The sequence below is a fragment of the Epinephelus moara genome, chromosome 6 (assembly GCF_006386435.1).
Source record: "Epinephelus moara isolate mb chromosome 6, YSFRI_EMoa_1.0, whole genome shotgun sequence".
Lineage (NCBI taxonomy): Eukaryota > Metazoa > Chordata > Actinopteri > Perciformes > Serranidae > Epinephelus > Epinephelus moara.
Genome location: NC_065511.1, coordinates 99,296 through 127,068, shown reverse-complemented (window position 1 = coordinate 127,068; position 27,773 = coordinate 99,296). Strand labels below are relative to the sequence as shown.

General features: G+C 41.7%; 2 protein-coding genes across 3 annotated transcripts in view; both read right to left on the bottom strand.

Moving 5' to 3' along the window:
* The window catches only part of dyrk1b (dual-specificity tyrosine-(Y)-phosphorylation regulated kinase 1B), a 159,032-nt gene extending 144,433 nt beyond the window's left edge, over positions 1 to 14,599 (bottom strand). Inside the window, exons 1-2 of one of the 2 annotated variants that reach the window (XM_050045782.1) lie at positions 13,288 to 14,599; positions 12,549 to 12,702 (exon numbers count right to left, since the gene is read on the bottom strand). The gene's annotated coding sequence lies outside the window, so the exon portion shown is untranslated. The remainder of the gene's footprint in view (positions 1 to 12,548; positions 12,703 to 13,287) is intronic. The other variant, XM_050045781.1, reaches the window with a different exon arrangement.
* Positions 14,600 to 15,209: 610 nt separating this feature from the next.
* fbl (fibrillarin) overlaps positions 15,210 to 27,773 on the bottom strand; it is a 28,801-nt gene continuing 16,237 nt past the window's right edge. The window contains exons 5-9 of the mRNA XM_050045852.1: positions 26,823 to 26,993; positions 23,891 to 24,023; positions 19,867 to 19,979; positions 19,562 to 19,707; positions 15,210 to 16,432 (exon numbers count right to left, since the gene is read on the bottom strand). Coding sequence (XP_049901809.1) covers positions 16,408 to 16,432; positions 19,562 to 19,707; positions 19,867 to 19,979; positions 23,891 to 24,023; positions 26,823 to 26,993 — 588 coding nt within the window. The 3' untranslated portion in view covers positions 15,210 to 16,407. The remainder of the gene's footprint in view (positions 16,433 to 19,561; positions 19,708 to 19,866; positions 19,980 to 23,890; positions 24,024 to 26,822; positions 26,994 to 27,773) is intronic.

Below are 27,773 nucleotides of genomic sequence, written 5' to 3'. Positions count from 1 at the left end.
TAGAAGTATGACTAATGACTAATGATGGCAGCAGCAGGAGGCATCTGGCAGGACCACGGCAGCAGCACAACCACACACGTCACGCTATCCAGGCACCGCTGCGATATGAGTTAATCTGAGAGACTGGTGATTTCGAGAGGCAGACAAGAACGCCGTATGCTGTTGGAGGGCTACAACAATAGCATGCCTTGTCTATTCTGGGGTCATACGCCAGCGCGGGGGGTGTGGAGCATGCGCACATGCATTGTCTAGTTTAACTCCGATTACAGCGTATATATGCTGGAGAAAATCGAATTCCAATCGCATTATCTGGGTGTCTTAATCGGAGTTGGAGAGCTCCGATATTAGTCGGAGTAACGCATTTACATGCACTTCAGTTGTCCAGTTATAGTCGGATTAAGGCAATAATTATGTTTTTTCAAGTGTCATGTAAACGTACTGATATATACGGTTTTTGTGCACACAGGTACAATTTCTATCAGGTGTGAAAGCCAACTGTACCCAAACACACTGATAGACCTCTATTTAACTTGAGTAGCAGTCGGCCAGTAGCGCTGCAACGGCATTTCTCAGCGCTGCCCATCTCCGCAATCTGCATATGCATGCAGCACGCACTTATCTCATTCCCTTAACTGCACAGCCATGGGTCATAAAGCAGGACGACAGGCTAGATACCTGTTCTTGACAGGGTCTCCGAAATCTAAACAACAGTAAGCACAATGTGATGGTCAACACTATGGGCTTGGGATCTGGCCATTGGCGCTGTTTTCTACACTGTAGCAACAACATAAGCACATCCCGTAGAAAATGACACAGGAGTACGTTTGTATGAAACAATTTTACTAACATGAAAGCTAAGGGTGGGGGTGGGGGGGGGGCACACGTACCCAGACACAGTAGAAATCAGCTGTACCTGGCTCATGTAAAAATGGGGTAACAGCAACAGTACTTGCTTTGCCATCTAGGAGTTTAACATGCTTGGTCTAAGAATGGGATCCGATAAAATTGCATTGATCTGAAATCCAGAAACGAATCCACTTATTGAATCTGTATCCTAAAAATGTCCTGTTCTGGCTAGAAGGCAGAATGACTGTAGTTTTTAGTGGCAGCATAAGGTCCTGATCACACAGAAAGCATTTTAGCAGTGGGAGGTGGCTTTTTGTAATTGTTTTAAATGAGAATGAACCTTTTTGCTTATGGGTTTTGCGTTGTGATGTGCCTCGCGTTTTTGTGCTCTAGGCACCTAGCGTTTTTGCCAGAATGCTCTGAACTCCTGGAATTGAGAAGACTTCAACTCAGAGCGGATATGCACCCCACGTCATCTCAGCTTTTTTCCCATTGTCCAATGGGATGATTTGAGGGGGGAGGGGGGGGGGGGCATCTGTGGTGGTCAGGACAACAAGTTTACAGTTGGTAAACAATGGAGGAGAAACTGGTGGTAGCGGTTGCTGGATACCCAGAGCTATACGACCAGATGATAGTAAGCAGGTCGTCAAACTGCCCCTGAGTCATCCAAAAATACGCCTGGAAACAGCCATCATCGAGGCTAAGCTCTTGGACCAAGTGGTGGTACTCCCTGTGATCCACCCTCTTTTTTAGGGTGACATGTTCCCACACAGATTTCCATTTCCCTGTGCCCAACAAACTATTTGCTGACAGCCTCTCACCCTCAACCAGAGCTAGAGCAAGTACCCTCTGCCTGTCCATTTTAGTAACGAGCTACTAATTACTGTGAAATAAAAAAATAAATAAATTCACAGTAGATCGATTACACAGAAAGGTTAGGATAAGGAGGTGATGGCGTGGTTGCCTGGCAACAATAAAAATCCACAGCAAGTGGTTTTTTTTTTCTTTTTTTCTTCTTGCGGCATTCAATTTTTAAAAAAGGCAGTGCAGTGCACCTCGTGTTTTGCAACCTGCAATACTCTGTGATTGGAGCCAAAAATCATCTTTAGAGTCTGTACCTACAACATAAAATGAGTTGAGCAGCAAAGAATATGAAATGTTAATTAAATGTATCTGACACATTTAAATATCAGTAGCCTACTGTACTTTACAACCTACTGACTCCAAATGTCTTGAGTCAGACCTATGAAGCTGATCATATTTAAATTTTGACAGGACATAAATCTGAGGTAAACTGGGAGGTTCTGAAATTGACGTAATGTGATCAGATGATCATTTCTCTAGAGACGAGTCACCACTCTGTGTGTCCCCGTTGAACTTCAAAAACACAGTGGTGGTTGTACAGTGGTGTTACAGAGTGATGTGTCTTTTAACTCATAAACTTTAGGCTGAATACAGACACCAGCATAAGCAGAGCCAAACAGTCAAACTTATCATCTTAGTCATTATGGATTTAACATTAATAGCCCCTTTTACATTGCCTCTTCAAAGCGGTCATATAGTGTCATTATGCAGCTCCACCGTTCTGTATAAAAGGTACAATTGCGGAATGTGGTGACAGAGTTGTCTTGCCTTTAAGCCAGCAGGGAATGTCGTTAACAGCGTCAAAATGCAGTCAGTATAAATGGGACAGCTGGCAGGACGGGATCATGGGTGGCGCAGGTGTGATGTTTTGACGCTGTCTCATGTGTGCAACCCACCTTGGGGGAATTAAAAAGTAGCTCTTAGCAGTTAGCAGCCAACGTAGAAGAACAGCAGTCCAAGAATTGGGAAAATATTGAGGTCCAGGGGCTCCTTACCCTCTGAGCAGAGAACCAGATCAGCTACCATATAACAGGGAAGGTAAATGATTGTTAATGCCATGTTAATGCCATTGTTATTGTTTATAGAGCACTGTGGAGTGCGCCTGTCACAATAACAAATTTTGCTGGGCGATTAATTGCGTCAGAAATTATTGCGATAAGCAATAATATTGCATAATATTGTGCTTTTAAGACCATTTTCATTATTGTTGTAATTTTGCTGTCTTTAGACCATTTTTTAAACTTATATAATGTAGGGATCGACCAATAATCGGCACCGCCAGTAATACCGGCCGATATTCAGCATTGTTATGATAATCGGCATCGGCCGTTTTTTCCACCGATAGCCGATAAAATATGTTTATTTTAATTAAAATACGTTTATTTTAATTAAAACACGCTCCTTTGGCTCTCATGCAGCCGTCTCTCTCTGCCTCTCTGCCTCTCTGCCTTAAGTCTCCACTCTGTGCTGTGTAACAAATGTCCCGCCTACAGCCCCCACTGATTGGCTACACGGCACAAGTGAGTGACAGCCAAGCAACACTGAAGGTAGATGCAGCGCTGCAGGCAGCAGCAGAGAGAGAGAGAGAGGAGCGGAGAGAGGACTGCTCCGTGAAGCAGCAGTGTGATGTCTGAAGGTAAAGCAACAGAAAATGTCGAAGTTGCAATATGAAATCCTCCATGCTGAAGTTTTAAAGACACCACTGTTGATGCTTGATAAACACGCCATCTTCATACTGTATCTCAGTGTCTGTTCCCCCCCTCACGCGGTTGCTTGCGAGTCGCAACGGGCAGCCATTGGAAACAATAATATCGTCTAAAACTACTTAACATCGGCTGCTAAAGCTAACGGACATGTAGAAGTTTACTTCAGTGCATTTCAGCTGTGTATGGTCGGTATGGCGCTTGCTTGTGTGTGTGTGTGTGTGTGTGTGTGTGTGTGTGTGTGTGTCTGTCTGTCTGTGTCTGTGTGTCTGTCTGTCTGTCTGTGTACATGCACGCTAGTTTCAGCAACTGATGTGAAGTTGTTTGTAGGCTTCATTAATTCATTTAGACATGTATTTAAAAAGTATAGAAGAATATCAATTAAATTTATTTATTTTATTATTTATTTTATTTTATTTATATACTTTATTAAGGGGAGGGAAATTCAATTTTTACTTGGCATTAAAGTAAAAGTACTCATTTTGCTGAAAAAATGAAATGTGACTGGTATATTAAATACATGTAATTACAAATTACTTTTACTAAACTACTAAAGCTATCAATAAATGAAGTGAGCCAAGGTTCCTGTTCCTGCCACCCTCTTTATTGGTTTGTACTTAATCAGGCTGGATCAGATGTACCTGAGAGAGAACATAAGACATCATTAATTAACTGTTATTCATATATCATAAGAGTAGAAAGTAAGTAAAACAATTCTCTATTAAATATAGTGGAGTGGAAGTGAAGTAGCATCAAATGGAAAAGTAAAGTACAAGTACCTTAAAAATTATCCTTTTGTAAAGTACAAAAACAAACAGTATACTGTTGTATTCAGTCTAATCCCAGGTGTGTTATTCTAAATTTTGACACCAAAATTTTAATTTTTACTGCAAATGAATATTGGTTCTAAATATCGGTTATCCGTTTCCTTGACTACTAATAATCGGTATCGGTCCTAAAAAACCCATATCGGTCGATCCCTAATATAATGATAATAAAGGCGTAATGATGCAAGTTCACCCTTTTAAAGAGAAATAAACATTTATTTAACTAGAATATTTAGGAATGCAAAAAAAGAAAATTTAAATATCCGAAATAACACGTAAAAATACCAAAATAAATAAATATATAACCTTATAAATAGAAAAAAATAGACTCTCAGTCCCTGTTAATATAAAATGCACTGTAATAGAAAAAAAATCAAACAACCAAAAACGATAAAATGGACTCTCAGTCTCTTATCAAAAATTGCACTTGAAAAAAAACAACGAAAAACAATATTTAAATAAATATAAATAAGAAATATAAATAAATAAATGCTGTGGCATTTGGTCTTTCTCTTACGCTCAGCTCTCTTTTTTTCCTCCGCCTCGTCTCCCCCTCACCAAGATCGCACTGTGTGTGTGTGTGTGTGTGTGTGTGCGCGTGTGTGCATGTGCGTGTGTGTAGCCCATAGCCACGCCTCCCCCACAGAGACAAAGACACTCGATGACAAGAGCTTTCCCTCCATTCATTATGCTAATGAACCAACTCACCTGGCTGCCAGACGATGCACGGCAGTGAACGCTCTTATCGTCCAGTCTCTTTGGTGGAAAGAGACGAGGAAAAGAAACACACATGAATATGGCAATTAATCGCGGCCGGAAAAGTTACCGTCTCCCTTTAAATTTACTGCGCAATTAACTGACTTATCACATATCGCAACAGGCCTATTGTGGAGGCATATGTCACGCTAGAGGCCGATGGTGTTGTGTTACACGTCATGCCTGACATGCCTCTTTTGCTTCCAGGATGTCAGCATGCTGTCTACAATTAAGGCTGTGCAATTAATCATCTGGTGATCGCGATTACGATTTTGAGGTCAAACGATTTCAAAATTAATGAAATCGAGGGTAAATGATTTTTGGTCATGGACGCCTGAAGATGTTATTTTGCCTTCTACGGAAGCCGCGCATGCGCAATACCGCCCCTCCCCGCCCCTCCCCGCCTCTCTTCTATTCACTCCACGAGCCAGTCAAGTACGTGAACTACGAGTAATGCAAGGGGCAGGTGATCGCGGAGGATTTCAAAAACAGCGTGTGGAAAATGGCAGACGGAGAGCGACAGAGACTGGTCTGTGTGTGTGTGCTTGCGCGCGCGCATCGGGGCCAAACTCTGCTGTGCACGACACAGAGCAGAGGAGAATTGTAAGCGTGCGACCATGTAGAGACAGAAATGACATGCCATTGTGTAAACAATATAAGTGTGCCGCTTAATTGTTAGCATAATCATGATTTCAATTTTGACCAAAATAATCGTGATTATGATTTTTTCCATAATCGAGCAGCCCTATCTACAATTACGAAGTGGATCAACATGATACTGCTGCTGTTTGGTTCTGTGTAAAAATACTTAGGCAGCATAAAGAGGGGACTTTGTAGTGGCCCTACAGTGCCATCTCTGTGTAAAAAGGGTTATCACTTAGCTGCAACTGATCTACCACCTCTGATGTCTGCCATTTTGAGCAGCAACTTCAAAAGTTGTCTAAATCTAGGGGCCTACTACCTATATACACGAGGTTACAAGGTTCATTTATTTCATTTTACAACACAATTAAAAATAATAGCTGCCTAGCTACATTAGCTAACTTGAGTAACAACAGTTTCATAAACAGTAACATGGAGAGGAGGGATGTTCCTGGCGACTAATTTCCCTGTCGACTAAACAAAAATTTAAATTAAGACTAGTCCACGAGGCTAAAAAAGGGAAAACAGTCAGATTTTAGCGCAGTTTATTGTTAAGTATTTGAAACATTGTCCCAAAAAGTATTGTGTGCATTAACAGCCCTTTGAAGCCTTTAATAACAATCTTAAACAACCATGTAGGATTTTAAATGCTGCTGAAGGACAAAACATGCGTGCGATATTAATGTGAAGATAACGGCAAGTTAACTAGTAACATAAAATCCAACATAAATAAATTGCCTCTAAAATGTGGGGCACATTGAACCTTGCAGATTATCCAACAAGAATGATAGCAATTCATTTTAAAGTTAAAAAAGTTAAAAAAAGTTAAAAAAATCTATCTCCATCTAAATTAAAATTAAATTTCAGCTGAAATGAGAGGCATTTTGCACCGTGCAGTATGAATGTAAACCCTAATGTAAACCCTAATATTTCTGGTGCCAACTAGTGAGGAGGCGGCCATTCCTAATGGAGAGTAAGGCAGGTTTGCAGATTGCAAAATGGGTTGGGCATATTTTAATACAGCAGCTAATCATTTAGCGGTAGCAGAATGCTGCCGCTAAATGCATACAGGGGAGACAATGGATAAGCTATCCAAGGCTTTAAACTGGAGCTGCTTTATGGTTTGAATCCTGAAAGTCCTGTTTAAGCCCATCTGTAAAACTTGAAGTAGCTCAATCTGCTGTATAGTTGAGCCTTATCATTTAGGGGTTATTGGCATTTAACACTTTCAGATTTTTCTTATAAGATCTCCAGCAGCGTATTCAATCATATGCAGCCCACCATGCCTTACAGATCCTTCTTGTCAAGCATTGCTTTGAAATATATTAGTAACATTAATAAACAACAGCAGAGGTCCGATCAACAACCTGATCAACTCTATGTGAAGGTGATGTGTTGCACTGCATGAGACAAATGGTGTCACACCAGATACTGAGTGATTGTTTGGGGTATGTGGAGCCAAATTATACATTCCTGTAGTGCTAGTCATGTGAGATCCTAATAAATGTCTTTTTTATGATCAATCTGCACATTTTAGGGTGGCCTTTTATTGTGACCATCCCAAGGCACACCTGTGTGGTACTGATGCTGTATAATCAGCATCTTGCTATACCACACCTGTCAGGTGGATGGATTATGTTTGAAAAGTGCTCACTTAAAAAGTCTATAAAGTGCTCACTAAAAAAGTCTGAGATTTTTTATTTAAACTCATGGGAAATGGGATCAAAACAAAAGTGTTGCTTTAGTATTTTTGTTCAATGTACATTCCCCTTATCATGATATGTAATAATGAAAAATGGTATCATTAAACATATCATTACACATAATTTATCTTATATTACAAGGTTCAAGATATGAATTTTGTCCTAATGTTAATGTTATCAATTTTGAAATCTGTTGTATAATTTAATGTGTAACTCTGAGTCCAAAATAAACTTACTCAACAGCCAAAGGGACTGACAGATGACAACATCCACTGGCCAAGCTGGCCAAAAAAATGTATTGCCTTTTTGTGTCACATATACAGTCATTTCAGTACATTTCACTGCGATAAGGCATTGTGTTGAATACAAATTTAAAGAAGAGGCTAGAGCACAATTTGAAGCAGTATTATTTTAACATATCCTCATCTGACTCCTCACTCTCTACCACAATCGTCTTCTTTGTATGGTCCATGAAGTCTTGCCCCCTGCTCCTGACTATAGAATGTATATAAAGATGGACGATGCATCTCCAATTACCCCCGCTGTACACAAGTTAAGATAGAATAACCTGGATACAGCCGCTCCCATCTTGCTCTGGTGACGTCATTCAGAGCCCAAGTCTGCACAGTAGTGATCTCTACGGTATCAAGTTTCCTGCCCATTTATCCGTCTGACCTTGCGACGCAACGCCACTGAATACAAGCCCACAGACTGACTTGCACAGTTGTCCAACATGTTGTAAAATCCCTGTTTTATAGCATTAAATATCCAATTAAAACCAAACTTAGCAGAAAAATGAACACTTGAACATACAGCAGCATGATAAAATTACCTTAAATGGCAAAAACAAACATCAATAGGAAAAATTTATTTGAGAGGTGGCAGGTTTTATGACCTATAGTGCAGCCAGCCACCAGGGGGCTTCACTTTTGGGGAGCTGTCATGTTATCCATCTTCATGAACAGTCTACTCTCATGACAGAGTCCTAATCAGCAGCAAATAATAGTTTTGCGGTGTAGCTGATGTCCCTCACAGTAAACAGTGCAGAAAAACTAGAGACTCTCAGCATAGATTTTTACTATTTTTGTACAAACATTGAAACATCAACCGCCAGTGTGGCAGATATCCTTTCAGGATGTAGGCCTACTCACCAAACAGAACACTGACCTGCATTTGGGTGTTTATTTCAGACCCTTGGTAACATTATTATTAGTACTAGATGTTACAAAAAATGTAATGTGTACATATTTAGAGATAACACAATACACACAACACGCTGAAAAGTAAAATCTTTTACACCTACTTTTGACATCCAAACGGAGTGTTTTGAGTTATTTTGGGTGTTGTATTGCATAAGTAGTAGTACATATTAAGCAATAATTGTGAACACCCTGAAAATTAAAATCTTTCACACCTACTTATGACATCTAAAAGAGAGTGTTTTGAGTAATTTTGAGTGCTGTATTACGTTAAATGCGTTATTTATCTATTTAATTATGCATACAATAGAGAGCAAATGTCTGAACTTGGCTGTACTGACATTCTCCACACCTTAGTCAGCCACAAAAAGCAATTTCCAGATTAAATGTGGTGAATGCTGCCATTCAGTTGCATTATAAAACATAATCAATATTAATATGGGGCATGAATGCTCGTAAGGTCATTGGACAGATGTGAACAGAGGCAGATACATACAGAGCCACACTTGACAGCAGCAGCTGAAGCAAAGATGCATCTGTTCAAATTTAAATAAGGTTTCCGCTTAAGTAAGAGTGACGTTACCCCAGGTTGTAGGCAGACAGAAGCAGAGAGGAATAGGACCATGGGAGGAAGTAGAGGGTAAGGAGAAAATTAAGTGACACCTGGAAAGTTTTGAAATTGGTGTGTCAAAGCTGTCACAAGCCCCTTTTACACTGCCAGATTTTCGGCAAATGTTGGACCGTTTTGCAGGCAAGCTGCAAGCGTTTAGACACACAGAGTGGTAAACATATTGGGGAAACCTTTTTGGTTTAAAAAGAATGAGGCGCCCTTCCGCCACGGGAGGGGCTGTTGACGACTTGTGGGAGGAGCTGTTGATGGGGCGCACGTGCAACCCAATGACAGTGGACTAACAGGAAACAGCTGATAGCAGGAATGAGCTGCTAGTAGCAAGAGGGACACGCAAACCTGAAAGACAATGTAAAGATGAGCAACTGGGAAGACAAGGAATTGTGCGCCCTCCATGCCCTCGCAAACGAAGAGGCCATTAACTGTCAAATGACGGAAATGGTGAAGGACGGGCCAACTTATGAGAGAATTGCCGAAGGACTGACCAGCCGCGGCTTCCCTCGGAGTACGTCACTGTTCATGTCCAATGCTGGGCTACATGTTTTGTTACTTGCTCACGCACCCCATTGCCCCGAAAAAGGCACATTCTGTATGAACAAAAGTGGGCAGGCGGCATTTTGCCGCACTCCCCGATTTTGTTTATACTGCCAATGCCAAACGAAGACTGATTGGGCTTTCCTGCAAATTTGCACAATTCCTATTTAAAAAGGTCTACACACAGTCTGCGCTTGTTGTCACAGCTGTGCTGTCAGTCAGGAAACAAGTCCACCGGCTGTTTAAGGCCACAAAACACAGACTGCAAAACCACTCCAACAGTCAAAGCAAGCCAAAAATTTACTTTACATTGTGTCAGTGGGATGGAGCGTTATCTTGGAGTGTAAGAGAACACTGAAAGTCTGGCACTGACAAGTCACTCCTGGATGCTCCACTCCCACTGTGCACCCAGTCTGTGATCCAATTAACAAGATTTGACTTGATGTTAAAAAAAAAACAGTTTTGTGCTCGGGAATACATATTGGGAATATATATTGTCTTGCATACTGTGACAATATATGGATATGGATCGATTTTAAGGTTCTTTTATTAGTTATTAAATGTCTTAACGGTCTTGGGCCTTCTTATTTATCTGACCTGCTTTTACCATATCAACCCTCGCGGACCCTGAGGTCCTCCGGCACTGGCCTTTTAACCATACCACAAGTTAGGACTAAAACACACAGGGAGGCGGCATTTAGTTATTATGGCCCCCGATTGTGGAACAGCCTGCCGGAGAACCTCAGGGCTGCAGAGACTGTTGATGTTTTTAAAAAGAGAGTCAAGAGTCATCTTTTTAATCAGGCTTTTAACTGATCTCTTTATTTATCTATTTTAAATTCCTTTTATAACTGATTTATCTATCTATTATCTATTTCTTTTTATTTTATTTTATTTATTTATTTATTTTTTATGTTCTTACCCTTACTCTTTTAACGTTCTTATCTCATTTAACCTTTATCTTTTGTTATTTTGGTTATAGGTTTTAGTTTTGATGCATTTTATGTCTCTGTTTTAGATCATTCTTACCTAGCTATTAACTCAATTTTATGAGCTAAATAGCTTTTTGTTTATTTGGTTCTTTTTATACCTTTTATCCTATCTTACTGTTTTAGTCCCTCAGTTTTTAGCTCCAGTGTTTCCTCATGGGGGCCTACCACAGTGAGAGTTGTTCCTGGTCTCCCGATGGAGGTGTCGTCGGGAGACCGCTCTGACCTGGGTGGCTGAAGGGCACTGCACCTCGGTGTGGAGCCTCCTGTCTGCCCGGGTCGGGGTGGTCTCTACAGCGGCGCTCCCTGTGGCCGTGGACCATGGGCCCTCTCAGTGTGGACGGCCCCCGAGGTGGCTTTTTCCTTGCCTCAGGTCTTGGTGCTCAGCCATGTCTCTTTAGTGATAGCTAGTGTGTGTGTGTGTGTGTGTGTGCGCGCGCGCATATTTATGTATCTATGTGGGGTGGGAGGGTTAGGGTTAGGGTTTTCTCTTTTCTTTTTGTTTTCTGTTTTGGATCTTGTTGTTTTTAACCTCTGTGAGGCACTTCGTGTGTCGTATGAAAAGTGCCATATAAATAAAGTTGATTTGATTTGATTTGAATATACATTGCTGTATTTCAAATGATATGCTACAATAAGTTCTTTTACCACAACATGCAAGATACAAGTCACAGCATCTTCTAATATAAACACCAAAAAGTTCATTTTACATTGAAATGAAATTAAAGTTTCCTGATATTGTGGCATTGCTGCTTTATGCCATTTTCTATCTGAATGTGGTGACAGCTACAGATGGTAAATGTAATCACAGAAATATTAGTGTTCATACATGCTTGGAGTGGTGGTGGTGATTAAGCGGTTGTGGCACACTGACAATGTTGCTGGAAGGGGCTAATCTGCCAACTGGGCACAGGTGCCTTCCCACTTACATCTACTGGTGGCTGACTGAAACCAAGCAGCAGGTTCAGCCGAAATAGTTAGTTTTTTGATGAACAGAGCTCAGTACCTTTACGAGCAGTCAGCATCAGTGATAGTGCAACTTTGTCTTTACTAGTTTTTCTGGGAACATACATAGTAAACACACAAAAACAACATCCATTAAGTCTGGTGTAGCTCAATGGAATTGCAACTGCCTGGAATACAAGTCCAACTCCACCGAAGGCTCATACATTGAGTAGGCATGTCCTCACTGGTCTTTAAGAGACTTCTGATTGAAGCTTCAACCTCAGGAAATCTGACCTGAATCTGAAATGTTTCATCATGGCTTATATGTAGCCTTTTTGGTGGATGTGGTCAAGTGACTAACAATCATGCATACTAGTGGTTCAGTATTACCCAGACATGATTTGAGAAGATAAAGAATGAATGAAAAGAAGCAGAAGTGGTTGGGAAGCAATGTCCATTTTGAGATTCATGGTTTCACCATAAGAAAAGCTGTAGCCCCAACTTAGGCGAGATGAGGGAGGGAGCACATCGTTTGTGTCAAACCTTAGTTAAATCGTCAACTATTTTAGACCACATTTTCTGTTGACAACGACCAAAGGGACTACAGCGACCCATATGTAAGCAGACACTGATGTCAAGCTGTCTTCCAGCTGTGTGTCAGCACTGGTCACATCATATTCCTGCTCCCTTCCTAGGAGCAGCCATTGCCCGGCAACTGAGTGTCCGTGTCCCTCCACTCTAGGGCAGGGTAGGGGCTGGGGCTGATGCGGTAGCTAAGCTAGCGGCTAGCATTAGCTGCTATAGCAGATGAATGCTGCAGATCTGCAGAGGACAGTCTGGGGTTGCTGGCTGGCTGCTATGATACCTAAAACCATCACAATCCACACGCCACATCATGACAGAACCACCTACTTTATACTAGATGATATCAACACGTCTCGATTATGTTCCAACACATCCATTAATTTCCCATCTCCCCCTCAGTCCACCGGCATCCTCTCCCTTTCTACCTGGTGTCGTGCGTTAACTCAAGGCAGGTCGCGATACCACCGCTACTGAAGCTTGCCTAGATACACACACACACACACACACACACACACACACACACACACACACACACACACAGATAATCGCATCAATCGTTAGCCTCTTTATGACCAACCCAACACCTGGTAAACTCGCCAGATGGTGAGCTGTTAGAAACAGTTATAACGTAAACTAGAAGGACCGGGGGGGGGGGGGGATAACGCTAACGGAAGACTTAGAGGACATTGCATGCTACTAAGACGGATAACGTTAACGTTATGTGGTCCATCATCATAATACACGTCTCAGCTACAGTAGCAACGACAGCCAAGCCTTAACTGTTTAACACGATCCATTGTTCGACGCCGGCGTTAACCCACCGATTTGGAGCTTGCCTGCCCCATTAGCCATCTGACCGGTGGCAGAGGAATTGGGACACGAGGCCGGGTGACAGGGGCGAATAACGTAGAGAGAAAGGGGTATCGTTAACATTATGCTACCAAGCACTGTAACCACTGATTGACTGTCACCCCTCTGACATACACGTATTAGAGAAAAGAACCAACTAGCTCCATATTCATACATGAATATAAAAAAAAGACAACGCCGACAGGCTGTTTCTTACCTCAGGCGGTGTGTCGAACCAAGTTCCGCGGAGCAGCCATGTTCGGAACCCCTTTCTCCCTCTGTCCACACGAACCGAGCCCCCTCCCCCGGGTCAGTCGTCCCTCTTCCACAGTAGAAATCCCAATAATGTGTTGTAAAATTATTTGCCGATTAAATCCCGGTGAGATTAGTTTCCAGTAAAATTGCCTTATTCTCCGGAGCTCACAGAGCGGGTTGTCGATGGGGACTAATTGCCGGTGCAGCTCAGCTAGCCGTGCCTACGGGGAGGTGGGCAGCCCGCCGCCTCATCAACGGACACCTCGAACTCAGTCTTCTCTCTATTAAGCAAACTTAATATACCTGTCCCACATTTATTCTCGCGTGTAAAAGATGCTACCTTACAATTACAGCGTTGGCCAGGTGGATTAGCAAGCCCGTCAGCTTTTTAAATTAATTTAAAGGCAAGAAGCTAACATTAGCTAGCTAGCTAGCTAGCTATTAGCTAGCATGCTAGCTGTCTAATAAAACACTGCCATTGTAATTTGGAGGAAGACAGTCCACACACTGCAGTCTGCTTGGTGGACAACGGCCAGCCGACTGGCCGCTAGACAATACAGGCAGACGCTACGATCTAAATATATTTTAGCAGGCACAGCTACAGCTAGCTCTGTGCTGGCCAGCCCCTCCGTGATGTTAATATCGGTCAAAGGAGAGGGGCTGCATTGAGAGCGCACTCCCGACACCAGGCAAGTACGGCCCGGCGCGCTCCAGACAAAATTCCCACAAAATGGCTGCCAAAACAAATCCACCGCGGACAATCACTTTCATAAGTCTTTAAATTAGGTAGTCTTTCGTTTTCGTCTGGCCAAAAACCTATCCGAGCTCACATGGAAGCATTTGTGTACACGCTCCGTAGACACGAGGAGGCGGCTTTGGCTCGACCTGGCAGCGTGTATGGAACCCGGTTGATTTTAATAACTCACTGAACTGAAATTTAACTACTACTATCTAGAACAGTCAGTCTCCCCCGATTGGAGGACTGCAGCCATAAGCTTAGTTGTAAATTTGGACTTTATTGATACCAGTAGGACATCTAGCCATTATCTGAGATGGAGATAATGGTGCTGCACTTTTAAAGAACCACCTGAACTGGCCGTGTCACTTGTGGAAATTTATCCTTTATGGTACTGTTTGTTACTTACAAGGGAGGACTGAGTGGTGCAAAGAAGGGGAGACATGTTAAATAATGTTTTATGCATTGGGGAGGGACTTGTCTTCTAATTTAGGTTTAGGGGAGGGGCATACAGATTTAAGTGGTGGTTGTGTTTTGTATTTTAATGAAAACATGTCTTCCAAGCCTGTCCGCATTTAAGCTTTCTTTAAAAAAAAAAAAAAAAAAATCGCCTAAATTATACCAGTTACCCCAGCCAGAAACTGTGAAAACAGAAAATATTGATGGACTATCAAATTTCCGACAGTACTTGGGACACATCAAGTGCAACAACTACTTCAGTTAGAACAAAAACCATAACTAAATCTGACTTTAAAATAGTGATATTTCATCAGCCACTATCATCTCATTTAAAATTTAACCAAAAAGAATCTCGTAAGCACGAACTAGCATGCACAACAAGAGTGATAAACCGAGGCCTTTATTAACTCCAGGTTTCGTCTGAAACCTTTTAACTTTCAAACATCAAAGGGCAAGTTGTAAGGCTCTAATAACTTATTTATGGTGGCGGGAGGGTCATTCATTTTCTGACTCTACTAAGTAAAGAGCAGTCCCTAACAGAAGGGCATTCAGTGCTTTTAAGAAACAACAAATGGTCGGAATGAATGTTTGATAAAATGGCAAAAGTTTGTGTACAGTGCAAAGGTAAATCTCCCCATTTTGTTGGTAGCTATATGTGGTTACTTAGTCAAAGACAATAAAATCAATAACAAGAATCAAACATTTTTAATAAAACAAAGTTCCTGGTTGTGTCAAAAACAAATGTATAAGCATAATTTGTTGCATTGTACAAACATTCTGCCTTATATTCTGCCAACACAAAAGCTATACTACAATCAAATTACAAGTCAGTGAAAAAGTCACCATCTATATTGGTCTGTACACACACGATCAAAGTTACCACCTCACCACTAAACAGCTCAGCATCAAGGGTTCCATAGCCTACAAAGTGTGGGTACTGTGCAATAAATACACACAACATGGAGTCAAAGTAGATTTTACCGTACATAAGTTGTGACAGATAACTTGTTGTTCACTTAAAATACTAGCCATCTGAGGTGTATGGTGTGTGGATAGTTGGAAAATCCCTGCAAATATGGGATTGTGCTATCTGGAGTACGAAGCATCCCAATAAAGGCAGTAATCAGAAGAGCAGAGAACCAGAAAAATGTCATTAAAAAAAAAAATCAGATAGAAAAGAATTGGGAGCGATAAATACTGATACAAAGGTAGTGACAAAACAAAAAAGTTAACTGGAGCTAAAATCAAAACAATTACTCAAACTTCTGTAACTGCACATAGGTCTTTCAACAAAGCCCTTGATATTAAGTTTATCTCATCTGTTGAAATACTCCTCAGGCTAGAAAGTAACTTATTCACAACAAAGGGGCAGGTGAATTAAAAAAAATCCCTCCCAACTCATCTAAGGCTGGGAACACACTACACAGGACTGCATATTTAACACTTGATGACTTGTTTATTTTCCTATAGTCTTCATGGTGTGTAGTTGCACATACCTGATATTCAGTTGGATATACTTATCACTTGTGCATAACATAACATAAATAAGTGTGGTCAAAACAGATGTGAACCTTTTAAATCATACTACTTGTACCATTGTCATGATTACCCTGCTCAGGTGACAACCTATGGCTGAAATGGCCCCAGATGTCATATAATCTGCTCCCATCCTTCTCAGTAAAGACTCTCTAAAAGTTGGGTGTTTGGTCAGTTAACTGTCAGCGGACTCAAAATAAAGGAAAACCAGACAAATGTTTGCGCGTCATGCTTTCATGGCATGACATGCAGGCAGAAGTAGAGAGGAGGGCAATGGACAACACTGAAAGTATAAAAAGTAAGGTGGTGGTTGAACATGGTAATCAGTTTCCTTGAGTCTTCTTCTACACTTCATTTCTTCTGTTTCGGTGGAGGTCTGAGGAGAGAAAGAAAAGAGGACGTTACCACAATATGTGAAAAAGAGCAGGCACAATGTATGTAGGGCTGACTGCTACTGTTTGGGATGTATGCATCAACCTGTAACCATAACTCAACCCTGGAAACATTAGTAGAGAGGGGAAACTTGACTAAACCTCACAATCCCATTCATGGAGCTCTGGTGCAGTACCGTGATCATTTGTTCCTGTTTACCAAATTCACCTTGTTAATGTGCTGCCTGCTGATTTTCATCCCACACAGGTCACTTTACTCACAACCTGGATTTAACACCATCCCACATCACTACAGTTTACCTAGAGATGCAGTGGAACTAATGTAGTGAATACTACAAGGTTGGAAACAAACCCCAAGTTTAGTCAAACTATTTGAAAGGGAACACTAAAGCCCCTTTTGCACTTCCTGTTCAAGACGGGAATATCAAAGCCATCTCGCCATGCTGTATGTAAGGTACAGTTGCGGAATGGGGGGACAGAGTGGTCTCGCCTTCCAGCCACCACGGGAGGTGGTAACTCAGCCAAAACCGTCTGTATAAACAGGACAGCTGGCAGGACAGGACTGTGAGCAGGGTGGGTGTGACGTTTTTATGACCTGTTATGTGAGTAACAAACTGTGCAAGATCTTTCACTACATTGAAGCTATCCCCAGAGAAATGCAGCAAGCTAAGCTATGAAAAAAAAGCCATCAGCCCAGCTTGGTAGCATAGGTTGTGTGTCCTCTAATGATACCATGCTACTACACTGTCAATAAAAACTGCCCATTTTATTTTAGTTCACGTTCGTCTTACGTGATGAAAAGGTAACTTTTCAGCAGATGGAGCTGTATTAAACACAGCAGCTGAAAGCAGGTGCTGACAGAGCTGCTATATTCAACTCAAGCTGTAATTGAATACTCTTTTTCAACCAAAAGAAACCATGGACATTTATTCAATATTATTTGGCACATTCTTGTTTGCATTTCACCACAGCTGAAGAACTGTCAATACTGGGCAAATTAGTCCTACATTTATTGAAAAGAAAAAACAAACAAACAACGGCAGCAATTACCAGTGAGGTATGGATGAAATGACAATGAAACACTTAGAGATACATATACCCAGGGTTTCCCACACATTGACTTATTCTTGGCGGCCCACCATGATTTAAAAATCTGCCACCACAAACGGATTTTCTATTTTTGAAGCTGGACCGTTTATTAGGAGCACTACTGGAATATATACAGTATACCGTTCTGTTATTTATATCACCACACTGTCAGAGCGCAGGGTACACTCAGGGCAAAGATGCAGCAGCGGATGTCAGGCGCATTGAACGTAAAAGTTAACCCTTCATTCTGATGGATCTAAAAGTATACATTCAATCGCAGCAGCTGCTCCTCTCATCCATCGACCTGAACCTCCTAATTGAGAGGGGGGACACAGAATGATATGAAGGAACAAGCAAGTATTTAAAAAGGGGGGGGGGGCGGGGAACGGAAGATTTTGAACTACATCTGGGCAGGGCGAAGCCAGAGGAAACTCTGGTGGAGGCCCGTAGCGGCTCTGAAGTGCAAATCTATTGTCTGACCTGGCTACAGGGGCTAAAGACCAATCAAACCATCTAGTAGCTGGTTCCCTCTGAAGTTTCCCTCAAGATAGCTGGCGCTCAGAGTTTTACAGTTTTATCTGGTAAAGCAAATGATTAGAGGTCCTGGAGCCAAACAATCTCAACCTATTCTCAAAATTTTAATGGCAAGATGTCCAGCTAGCTGGCTTGGAGCTGGCATGGAATGCGAGGGGCCTACTGGACCACTTTTGTTAATCAGGAAAACATTACATACCTTTAGATTTACCATGACTAACAAACGTTAATTATGGTCCTCCCAATAAGGAAGTTGTGGCAGACATTTATAATTTGAATTTAATACCACATGTAAGTCCTAGTTTACTAGAGCGATTCATCAACGTCGTCATTTGCTGAAATACATCAATTTGCAAAACATGTGTTGGCACCTCACAAAAAAGTAAGCTGCATCGTTCTAGTCAAAACTAATACAAATGGAAATAGTCCAAATAATTATCTAGATACATATGGCCTGGGAAAAACCCTGAGTGAGATAGAAAAGTCTATAGCTAACACAGAAGAAAAGGGATTTAACTCTTTATGTTTGGAAAGACAGCCCCACTAAGGGCTTTGATTGGTCGTGTTACACCTAAAGCCTCTGACACATCAGGCTGTCAATGTTTGGCCATTGGTGAGCATCTGTCACTCTATTTGTTGCAGTGTGTCCCGCACTGTTGCCCTAAAGTCAAGTTACATGAAGTCAGATTATTTTTCTTTACACACTGAGCTCTTACGCCAAAACGTTTCCTGATGGTTTGTCTTATTGTTCAATGGTACACAGTAAATATGCTCTGTTCCTTCAGCATTGGATTGTGTTGTTAATCTCCTAACTAGCATCATGACAGTTTCCAGTTTGCCTTTTTGGATGACAATTACAGACTCCCGCAGTCTGCTGGTGTGGAGAGTTTTTTCCTCTCATGCAGGCGCAGAATGTATGTGCTGGTTGGCCGTCAGCTGAAGTCTTTGCTGTGTTCATGTGCAACTTTTTGGCCGAGGTCTGGCGACGTTTGGCAACACAGCAGGGGGCTTTCGTCACTGCTAGTTCACTGAAGTTGGATTGATGTGTCTGAGCCTTTTGATTAAGTGCGGCAGACAACAGGCTCTTACTGCACCTCTGCAAACAGCTCACTTCTAACAGGTAAACTTCTTTTACTTGCCCTGCTGTGTGATGGAAAAATACTTGCAAAATGGTAACTGTGGGACTTTAGCTGTGGATCAGCCCGCTGCTTCTAGACGTCATCAACTTAAGACAAACTATTATCACCTAAAGAAACACCCTCAAGCAGGTAACCCTGTTGTAATGAAGATGCACATCATCCATACACAGTACGTGTACGGAAAGCCCTATAGCTGTGGCATCGAGAGGGGGGTGGATACTTGTGCAGTTGATTATTTTACTGAATATTTGTACGTCATTTAGAAGAATTTGCCTTCCCTAGAACTCTGCAGTGGTCTAATGAAGACCCATACATGAGCTGGTCAGGGAGAGCGGTCTGATGTTGGCGTACCTGTAAATGCCCACCACCACAGCATGGTCTCTCTCATAGGGCTCCAGTGTGAGCTGCTCCTGAGGTTTCATGTTCTCAGCACTCATCTTCTTTACTTCGGAGGCAAACACTGCCTCTGCAGCTGCTGTTGAGTCTATACAGTTAGCCTGAGGAACAACAACAAAAAACACATCAATCTACACAGCTGACAGTACAAGCAATATGAACAAAGTGATCAGAAGTCACACATAACTGGAGTTATCTCTTGTTGGTACACTTTGTTAAAGGTTGAAGGGCTGCTATTTGTCAATGAGCCATCAATGTACCTTGATGGAGATAACAAAGTGTCCTCCGTTCTTCAGGAAGTTGTGAGCGTTCAAAGCAACAATCCTCGTCTGGTCAGGCTGGGCAACATCAGCAAATATCACATCTACCATACCTGGAGAAGGACACACCATTACTGTCTGGACATTATGTTGCAGCGCATCCAGTCTGACTTCATATTGGAGATGAGCCCATCGGTGGCTCTTAGTGGATAGAGCAGGTGCCCCATGTACAAGGCTGTTGCCGCAGCAGCCCGGGTTTGACTCCAGCCTGTGGCCCTTTGCTGCATGTCATTTCCCCTCTCTCTCTCCTCCCTTCACGCTTAACTGTCCTATCTAATAAAGGCAAAAAAAAGCTTTTGTATCTAGCCATTAGTTCGGTTGTGACCATTTATTTTACCATGCACTAGCTTCTAATACCAGTAGTTTCCTCTGGATTAGGGCTGAAACAATTCCTTGAGTAACTCAAATAATTCAATTACTAAAAAGGCTCAAGGCAAATTTGTTAAATCCAGTACAAATATACAGTGCGCTGTGTTTCGCATGGCAGTTGTTTCTGTTGCACAACGCGGTTATTACTTTCACTGTTGACAGCCTTTGCAGCTGTAATGTGGTGTGAAGCGCGGATTGAAAAACTATGGAGGAAGAGGGACAAGAAAAGAGAGAGACATCCCAAAGAAAATGCCAGAAAGTGTCAAGAGTGAGGGATCATTACAAGGTAAAACAATAAGAAAACAGTTCAGTGTGTATTGCAAAACTGAGTTAGCATACCACAATAGCACGTCCTCAATGCTACAACATCTAAGTAGAAAACATTCAGTGTATGCTTCGAGTTTGCTGAACGGACCCAACACAACAAAATAACGTCACCGTCACATTTAATTGCATTTCGCCTTAATCAGTGATTGCTAGATGAGATTCATAACGCATCAGAACATATGTGTATTATGGCTTTATAATGGCTGATTAATAACAGAAATCAATGTGGTGGCTAACCTTACCTGGTGATGTATCGTGTATTAGCCAACTTTTGCTGGAGAATATAGCAACACTTGGAAAATAAAATGCTGTAGTCAATTTGTTAAAGCCTTGGCTTAAATCACGTTGTTATGTCTGGTATACACTACATGACATTTCTGTCCGTTCCGACAGTCTGTCACATCACACAATTGTGGAGTCATAAAATCGTGCCGTGACTTGGCCGACAGACATGACACATTACACGATGGTCCACACCAATTATCCCCGGTCGTCTTTCACGACGTGTGTGATGTCATTGGGTCATTCTTGTCCTATTTTTATTACTTTTAGTATTATTTCAGTCACTGTGTCTGTTCATGTGCCTACCAAAATGTTATTGTAGTAATGTAAAAAAGTGCCAGCAGATGACAGGAGCTACATTTGAAGTACCGTACGCAAACATACAAGTCACTGAATCCTCCACAAGTTCCTGCAAATGTTTCACAATAACAGCCTATTTAGAAAACGAAGGCATTCTCTCAACCGAAGTTATAAGGGGCTTTTAATTTGAAACAGATACAGGAAGTGTTGAGTTTGAAATGACGGCATGATGCATTAACTCTATCAAGGCAAATGGGAGTGGATCAAAAGTAAAAATATAAAAATACTGAGGGAATAATGAATAATGGCCCGTTTATAAAGTAGTCTGTTTCAAACGAAGCTGGTAGCCTCTGCTTTTAATTTTCTTACTTTATGTTGGTCTCCATTATGACGAAATAACATTCTTTGCTAGCTTGACAGTAACTGCAGTACTCACCGGGTTGCTAAAGTGCTTCTGCTGTTTCACACCATAATTTTTCCCTTTTTACTCTGTGTGGTAACATCCCTAGAGGAAATCTTAAAATCCATGATTCATGCCGACATCGTACGTCGCTGCATCAGGCTAGAATCGGGCTGATATCGTGTAGTGTATAACAGGCATTAGTCACACACATTAACACACCCACCCCTTACTCACTCATTCACACACTCACTGACGCATGCACCCCGTCAATCACTCTCAGACACACACACAGTTGAAAATGGAGCCTAAGTGCACAAATCGAATACAGCAGGTATATTAATTTGGACTGCAGTCAGTAGGGTCAGTAATAAATATCAATAAAAAAATTCAATCAATCATACTCTTAAGTCGGAGAGTCACTTTTGACAGCTTTGTGCAGAAGGTTGCAACATGTTCAGCTGAGCAAGAACAAATTTGTTGCTCATTTATCTAATTTCAGACTTTTATTTTCTCTTTTCTATATTACTATCACCCTTAAATGAAGCTTGAGTAATTTAATGGAAACATGCAGTATTTCTTATCAGATTACTCGATTAATCGCCAGAATAATAAATAGAATATTGGATTACGAAGAGAATCGATAGCTGCAGCCCTGCTCTGGATCCAAGGTTGATGGGTGAGGGATTGGATCTGTTAAGGTGGCTGGTGGTGGGCTGAGGTGTAGGTCACTGTTCATATGAAATTGTGTTTGTGTGATGGCTAGTCCAGTGTAAAGGGGGACACTTGGTAGACTTCCCGTCAAAAGTGGGAAATGTTATTTCTCTTCATGTTGTATTGTTTCAAATGTTGATGTTTTGTGTTCCAGATCTCAAGGTTGAAGCTTGACTGTAATGGGGGGGGGACGCCCCTCCCACTGTCTGCAGTTGGCTGATATGGGAGGGATGTCACCTTGATGAAGCTCACCTGGGCCTTCCAGGCTATAAAAGCTGCCTCATGTTTTTACCTGCTCTCTCCCTTCCTGCAGCAGACATCCACCTGGTATCACTGTTTTTGGTTTGCACCTACAACACCTCCACAGCACACGACACACATCCATGCGTGGCTTTCATTACTGATTTTGCCGACATACCTACTCCATTGGTTATTTAAGTTCACTTTAGTTTGATAAATTATGCTTGTTTTACCTAAATCTTTTGTGTGGACTCCCTATTTGTCGCATTCACTAAGCCAGTTTGTGACATAAGTAGGCTGACCAAACGTCCTCTTTTGCCCGGACATGTCCACTTTTCACGTCCCGTCCGGGGTGTCCGGGGGGTTTTTGATTGAACTGATGATAATGTCCGGTTTTCCGTGTGTTTGTGTGTGTGTGTGTTAGAGTGCGGCACGGGCCGCATATTTCTGTCCGAACCCGAACCAAGCCCGACATTATTTAATGACCAAAGGACTGAGTTTGTGTCACACAGCTGTTATGGTTACAGGCTATTTAACAGGCCGGGCGTGCGCCATGGGTGCTCAGCGGAGATTGAGACCTCCGTGTTTGAGACGGGGGCGGGAGGTCCGACGCTTCCAGGGAGAGGAGAGGGAGAAATAAAACAAAATAAGATAAAATATGAAAAACCTGTCTCCCTCTTTTATTTTATTTTCAGCGTTTAATCAAGGCGGAGGCGGGCGGCTGGAGGTCCGAGACTTCCAGTGAGGGGAGAGGTAGAAACAAAAAGCCAATGTGTGTCTGTGTGTGTTGTGTTCAGGTGCTGTCACGTAAATACAGTGCCCAAGCAATAAACAGGACAGACAATAGGATTTTATTTATTTTTACACTACATTTTCAATGAAAGCTGACCGAATCCGACCCGAGCCCGAATACAATTTATAGCTACATTTTTGACCAAACCCGGCCCGATCTGTCGGGTACCGTCGGGATCAGATCACCACACTCTAGTGTGTGTATGTGTCCCCTATTGGGGCCTATCTGAATTTCTGTCTTTGAGAGATATTATTTTGTAATATAACTGAATTTTCTATCCATACATATAAATTTTAAATATATTAAAATTATAAGGCATCTTTGAGTAAACTGCGAGTATCATTTAAGTAGGCTATGTCGTGGCCGGGCCGAGTGTCCTCTTTTTTGGAAATCAAAATATGGTCACCCTAGACATAGGTAATGTTGTAAAAAGTTTTTTCATGGTTCAGTCATTTGTTAAGAATAGACCGGCACCATGGTAGCTCCACATGTCTTCCTCCAGCCATGCCATGTTCCAGCTGGGGCTCAGGACTACCTACCAACCAGCATGCGATATTTGTGTGGGTGGCGGGCATCTTCGATGATTGGAATGATGTTGGTGCGTTTCTTTGCCACATTAAGAAGATCACGACCAGATCGATGGGAAAACTCCACAGCGTAGACCAGCCCTTCCTGTAACAAACAACACTTCAATGTAACTTTTTAAAGGGTCATTACATAAATATATTTTACTTACCCTCTGAAATGCAACACTAAGTCATTGTTAAACTAATGTGAGGCTCAGCTGTTACATGTTGGTCATGTCACATCAAGGTGAACTTCAAGTGTTGAGGAGGGGTTTGCTGAGGCTATAGAAAATAATCTTAACACAGAACTTTTGGCTGTTCTTGCTCAGCTTTCATTAGCCCTTTTTACACAGAGATGACGCTGTAGATCTGCTACAAAGTCCCTTCTTTATGCCTGCTTCACATTTTTTCACAGCACCGAACAACAGTGGCATATTACGCTCCAGTGTGTGATTATAAACACCATTACGGCATTGAGCAACCAAAAGAGGCGTGAAGGGTTTGACATGTACCACAACTAGGGATGGGTATCGTTAAGATTTTATCAATATTACTACTTGTATTGATACTCCTTATCGATGCAGTGCTTTTTTGGTACTGAATATATTGATTTAAAAAGAATAAATTCAGAACAGAATTGTTGAATTCTTTAAATTAAACAAATTGTTGTTTCTAGAGCAGCAACAGTAATGTCACTATATAAATAATATTCCTGAAGTGACAATACCGAGTTGAGTTTAGTATTTATCAGCCAGCCCTCCTGTCCTCTGTCCTCCTCCCTCTGTGCTGATGTGATTCCCTGCATGCAGGTAACATTAGCGCTGGTAGAGAAGAGGGGCTGTTTGGGTCAGCCAGCAGCTTAGTTTTACAGTATTTGGCCAAAGTGTCAAGCTAAAATGACAGCTGTCTGCATGTAGACTAACTTAGTTTATTAGTAACAATTAGCTATCAGCAGAACTAGCTTGCTGTCTAAACTAGAGTGTAAAACATAACGTTAGTGGCGGTAGATGAGACTGCTGACAGAGCATATTGAATATCGCTGACTACATGTTTACATGTTCATGTTTGCTGAACAAATGTATTGATAAATTTTTGGCTTCTTAATCGCTAAGGTTTAATTTCAGCATAGCTGCCGTCAACTCGAGTAATTTTCAAGTTATCTTCACTTTGTTTCCACCAGGGCTGCTCATCTGTTCAACGACTACTTAGTCATGTAGGTGTGTGTGTGGATGTGACGTGTATGTGGAGGTAAGCCCCAGCAGAGAGCGCAGGTAAGAGGTTGCAGGATGATAATGAATTAAACCAAAATGTGTAAAAGTACAGATAAAAGAATCGATACCGTCAGAGCTTATCAATGCTACAGTCTTTGACAATTTAGCCCCTGGGCTAATTGAGTACTAGGGCCGTCAATCTTCCCCCAAAATCAGATTCGAATTTTTCCTTGGTAGAGGCTATAGCCTAGGCCTACCACCGCATTTATATTTTTTGTGTTATAACGATGTTATTTTAATATTTTGCATCACATGCAAAAGCTGACAAGCGGGAGATGTGTTGCTCCTCCTCACTTCAAGTCGCTGTCATTAACTTTTAATCTGCAAAGGCGGCAGTGCCGCAACATTGTAGGAATTTATGAAAGCCCTTGTGAACATTTCAATAGTTACACATTAAAACAATATTTATTTGCAATTACTCTATTGAACGACCCGGAAGCATGAGCAAACAGGCTGTGTCACTTCGGATCAAAGAGATGCGCCCTGTCACTGTCAGAGCAGGGCTGACAGGGCACCCTCCACTGAGGAGAGAGAGAGGAGAAGAGAGGAGATGGATTGTAGGTCTGTTTGTAAACAGGGCTTCTCTAACAGTGATGTATTTCCCCAAAAAACATCTCTTAATGCACGGTAGAGCGCCTTTTTTTTTTTTTTTTTTTAAATATTCAAAGCTTAGTTTCCAACTTCGAATATGCTTATTTTTACAATAATTTGAATTGTTTTCGAATAGCGAAGTTTGTTCTGACAGCCCTATTTAGTACCAGGTTTCAGTACCCATCCCTAACGACAGCGTCAGCACTTTATAAACGATAACAAAAAGCATAACGTCAATAACAATCATTTACAATCTCTGTTATATGGCAGCTGATCTAGTCCTCTGCTCGGAGGGTAAGGAGATTCTGGTTTACCAGTATAAGGTAAGGAACACAATAAGGTAAGGAGCTTCTGTTTTCCCCAGTATGTGGCTGTCGGTCTTTTTAGAGTTAGCTGCTGACAGCTACATTTTAAATCTTCACACCCATCCTGCCTATGGTCCTGTCCTGCTGGATGTCCTGTTTATACAAACATTGTTTTGGCACTGTTACTACCTTCCGTGGCAGCTTTAATGGCCCCCATTCTGCAACTGTACCTTATATACAGCATGGAGAGGGGGCATATTGCTGCGATATTCCCACCTTGAACAGGCAGTGTGAAAGAGGCTACTGCCTGTATTTACAGGTTTATGGCATTACTACATGTCTTATTTGCACTTGTCTCATATTGTTATTTTCAGGACATGTTAAGTTACTGGCATGTCAATACAAGTACTTGGGCAGTTTAAGATTGAAAAATTTGAATGAAGTTGAATTTATTTTCCTGTATACTGCGTATTTTTTCAGCACATATCTGTCTATGAATGGATAGAGGATACTGTCTGTGTTCTGGAGATATTAGAACCATGTTGTTGGGCCATTCTGAGCTTAACTCATTTAAAAGAAATAGACTAATATTGTAAAATTATTATAGTTTCAAGTTCCTGAGATTGGTGAGAAAAGGCTATAAAGGTGAATAAGATGATTTGTGGATGTGTTGCACTGGAATGTATTAAAAAGACAATTCAGTACCTTTGAGATCCACTAGGAGCACGTGGCACTCACCGGTCCAACAATGTCAGAGACGTGGGACACTGTGGTTCCAGACGCAGCTCCCAGGTACATGACCTTTGCTCCAGGCTTGATGTGGATCTGGTCTACTCCTCCCAGGATGGCAGCTGCCAGCTTGGAGCGGAATGGATTCCAGGCTCTGTATTCAATCTTAGACTCTCCTTCCTAACAGACAAGGAAGAAAACAAATCATAATTTTACAAAATCTGTCCATAACTCATGAGACCACAACTGCAAACGCTTTATGACTAATGCAGAGGTGTTTTTATATTTGACAAAGTGTGAAATCGTTTTGCATATGACAAAGTTCTTAACACTTAAATTTGACTGACAGACAACGTTCCCTCTAATTTTGAAAACTCCTGAGCAGACATTCAACTCCTCTGATCACCTACTTGAGCGACCGTGGGCGACATCTAACGCATATACACTGCATCCACATGGCGGCGCCATGGCATCACCTCTCCAACCCCAAATATCATTAAAGCTGCGAAGCAGCGTTGGGCGGGACCTCGGCCCCTCGCCGTCGTCCCCCAGCTCACAATCAATCAATCAATCACTCAATCAATATCACAAATCACAATTTGCCTCACAGGGCTTTACAGCATACAACATCCCTCTGTCCTCAGGACCCAATGATACAGAAAGGGAGACAGAGACAGATGCAGGACAGACGATAATGACAGTAGCTTACAACAACATTAATGAAAGTAATAATATTATAATTATAATTCAGGCAATTGTGGTACAATATGTTGAATTAATATCTGATAGTATACATATGTGACAATAATCATTTGTGTACAATAACAGTAGAAGTATGACACACACAGACAGACAGACATACATAGAAGGCTGAGTTAGTGACATGCAGAGAGGGAGAGAAGGGAGAAAGAGGAGAGGGGGGGGAGAGAGAGAGAGAGAGAGAGAGAGAGAGAGGGGGGA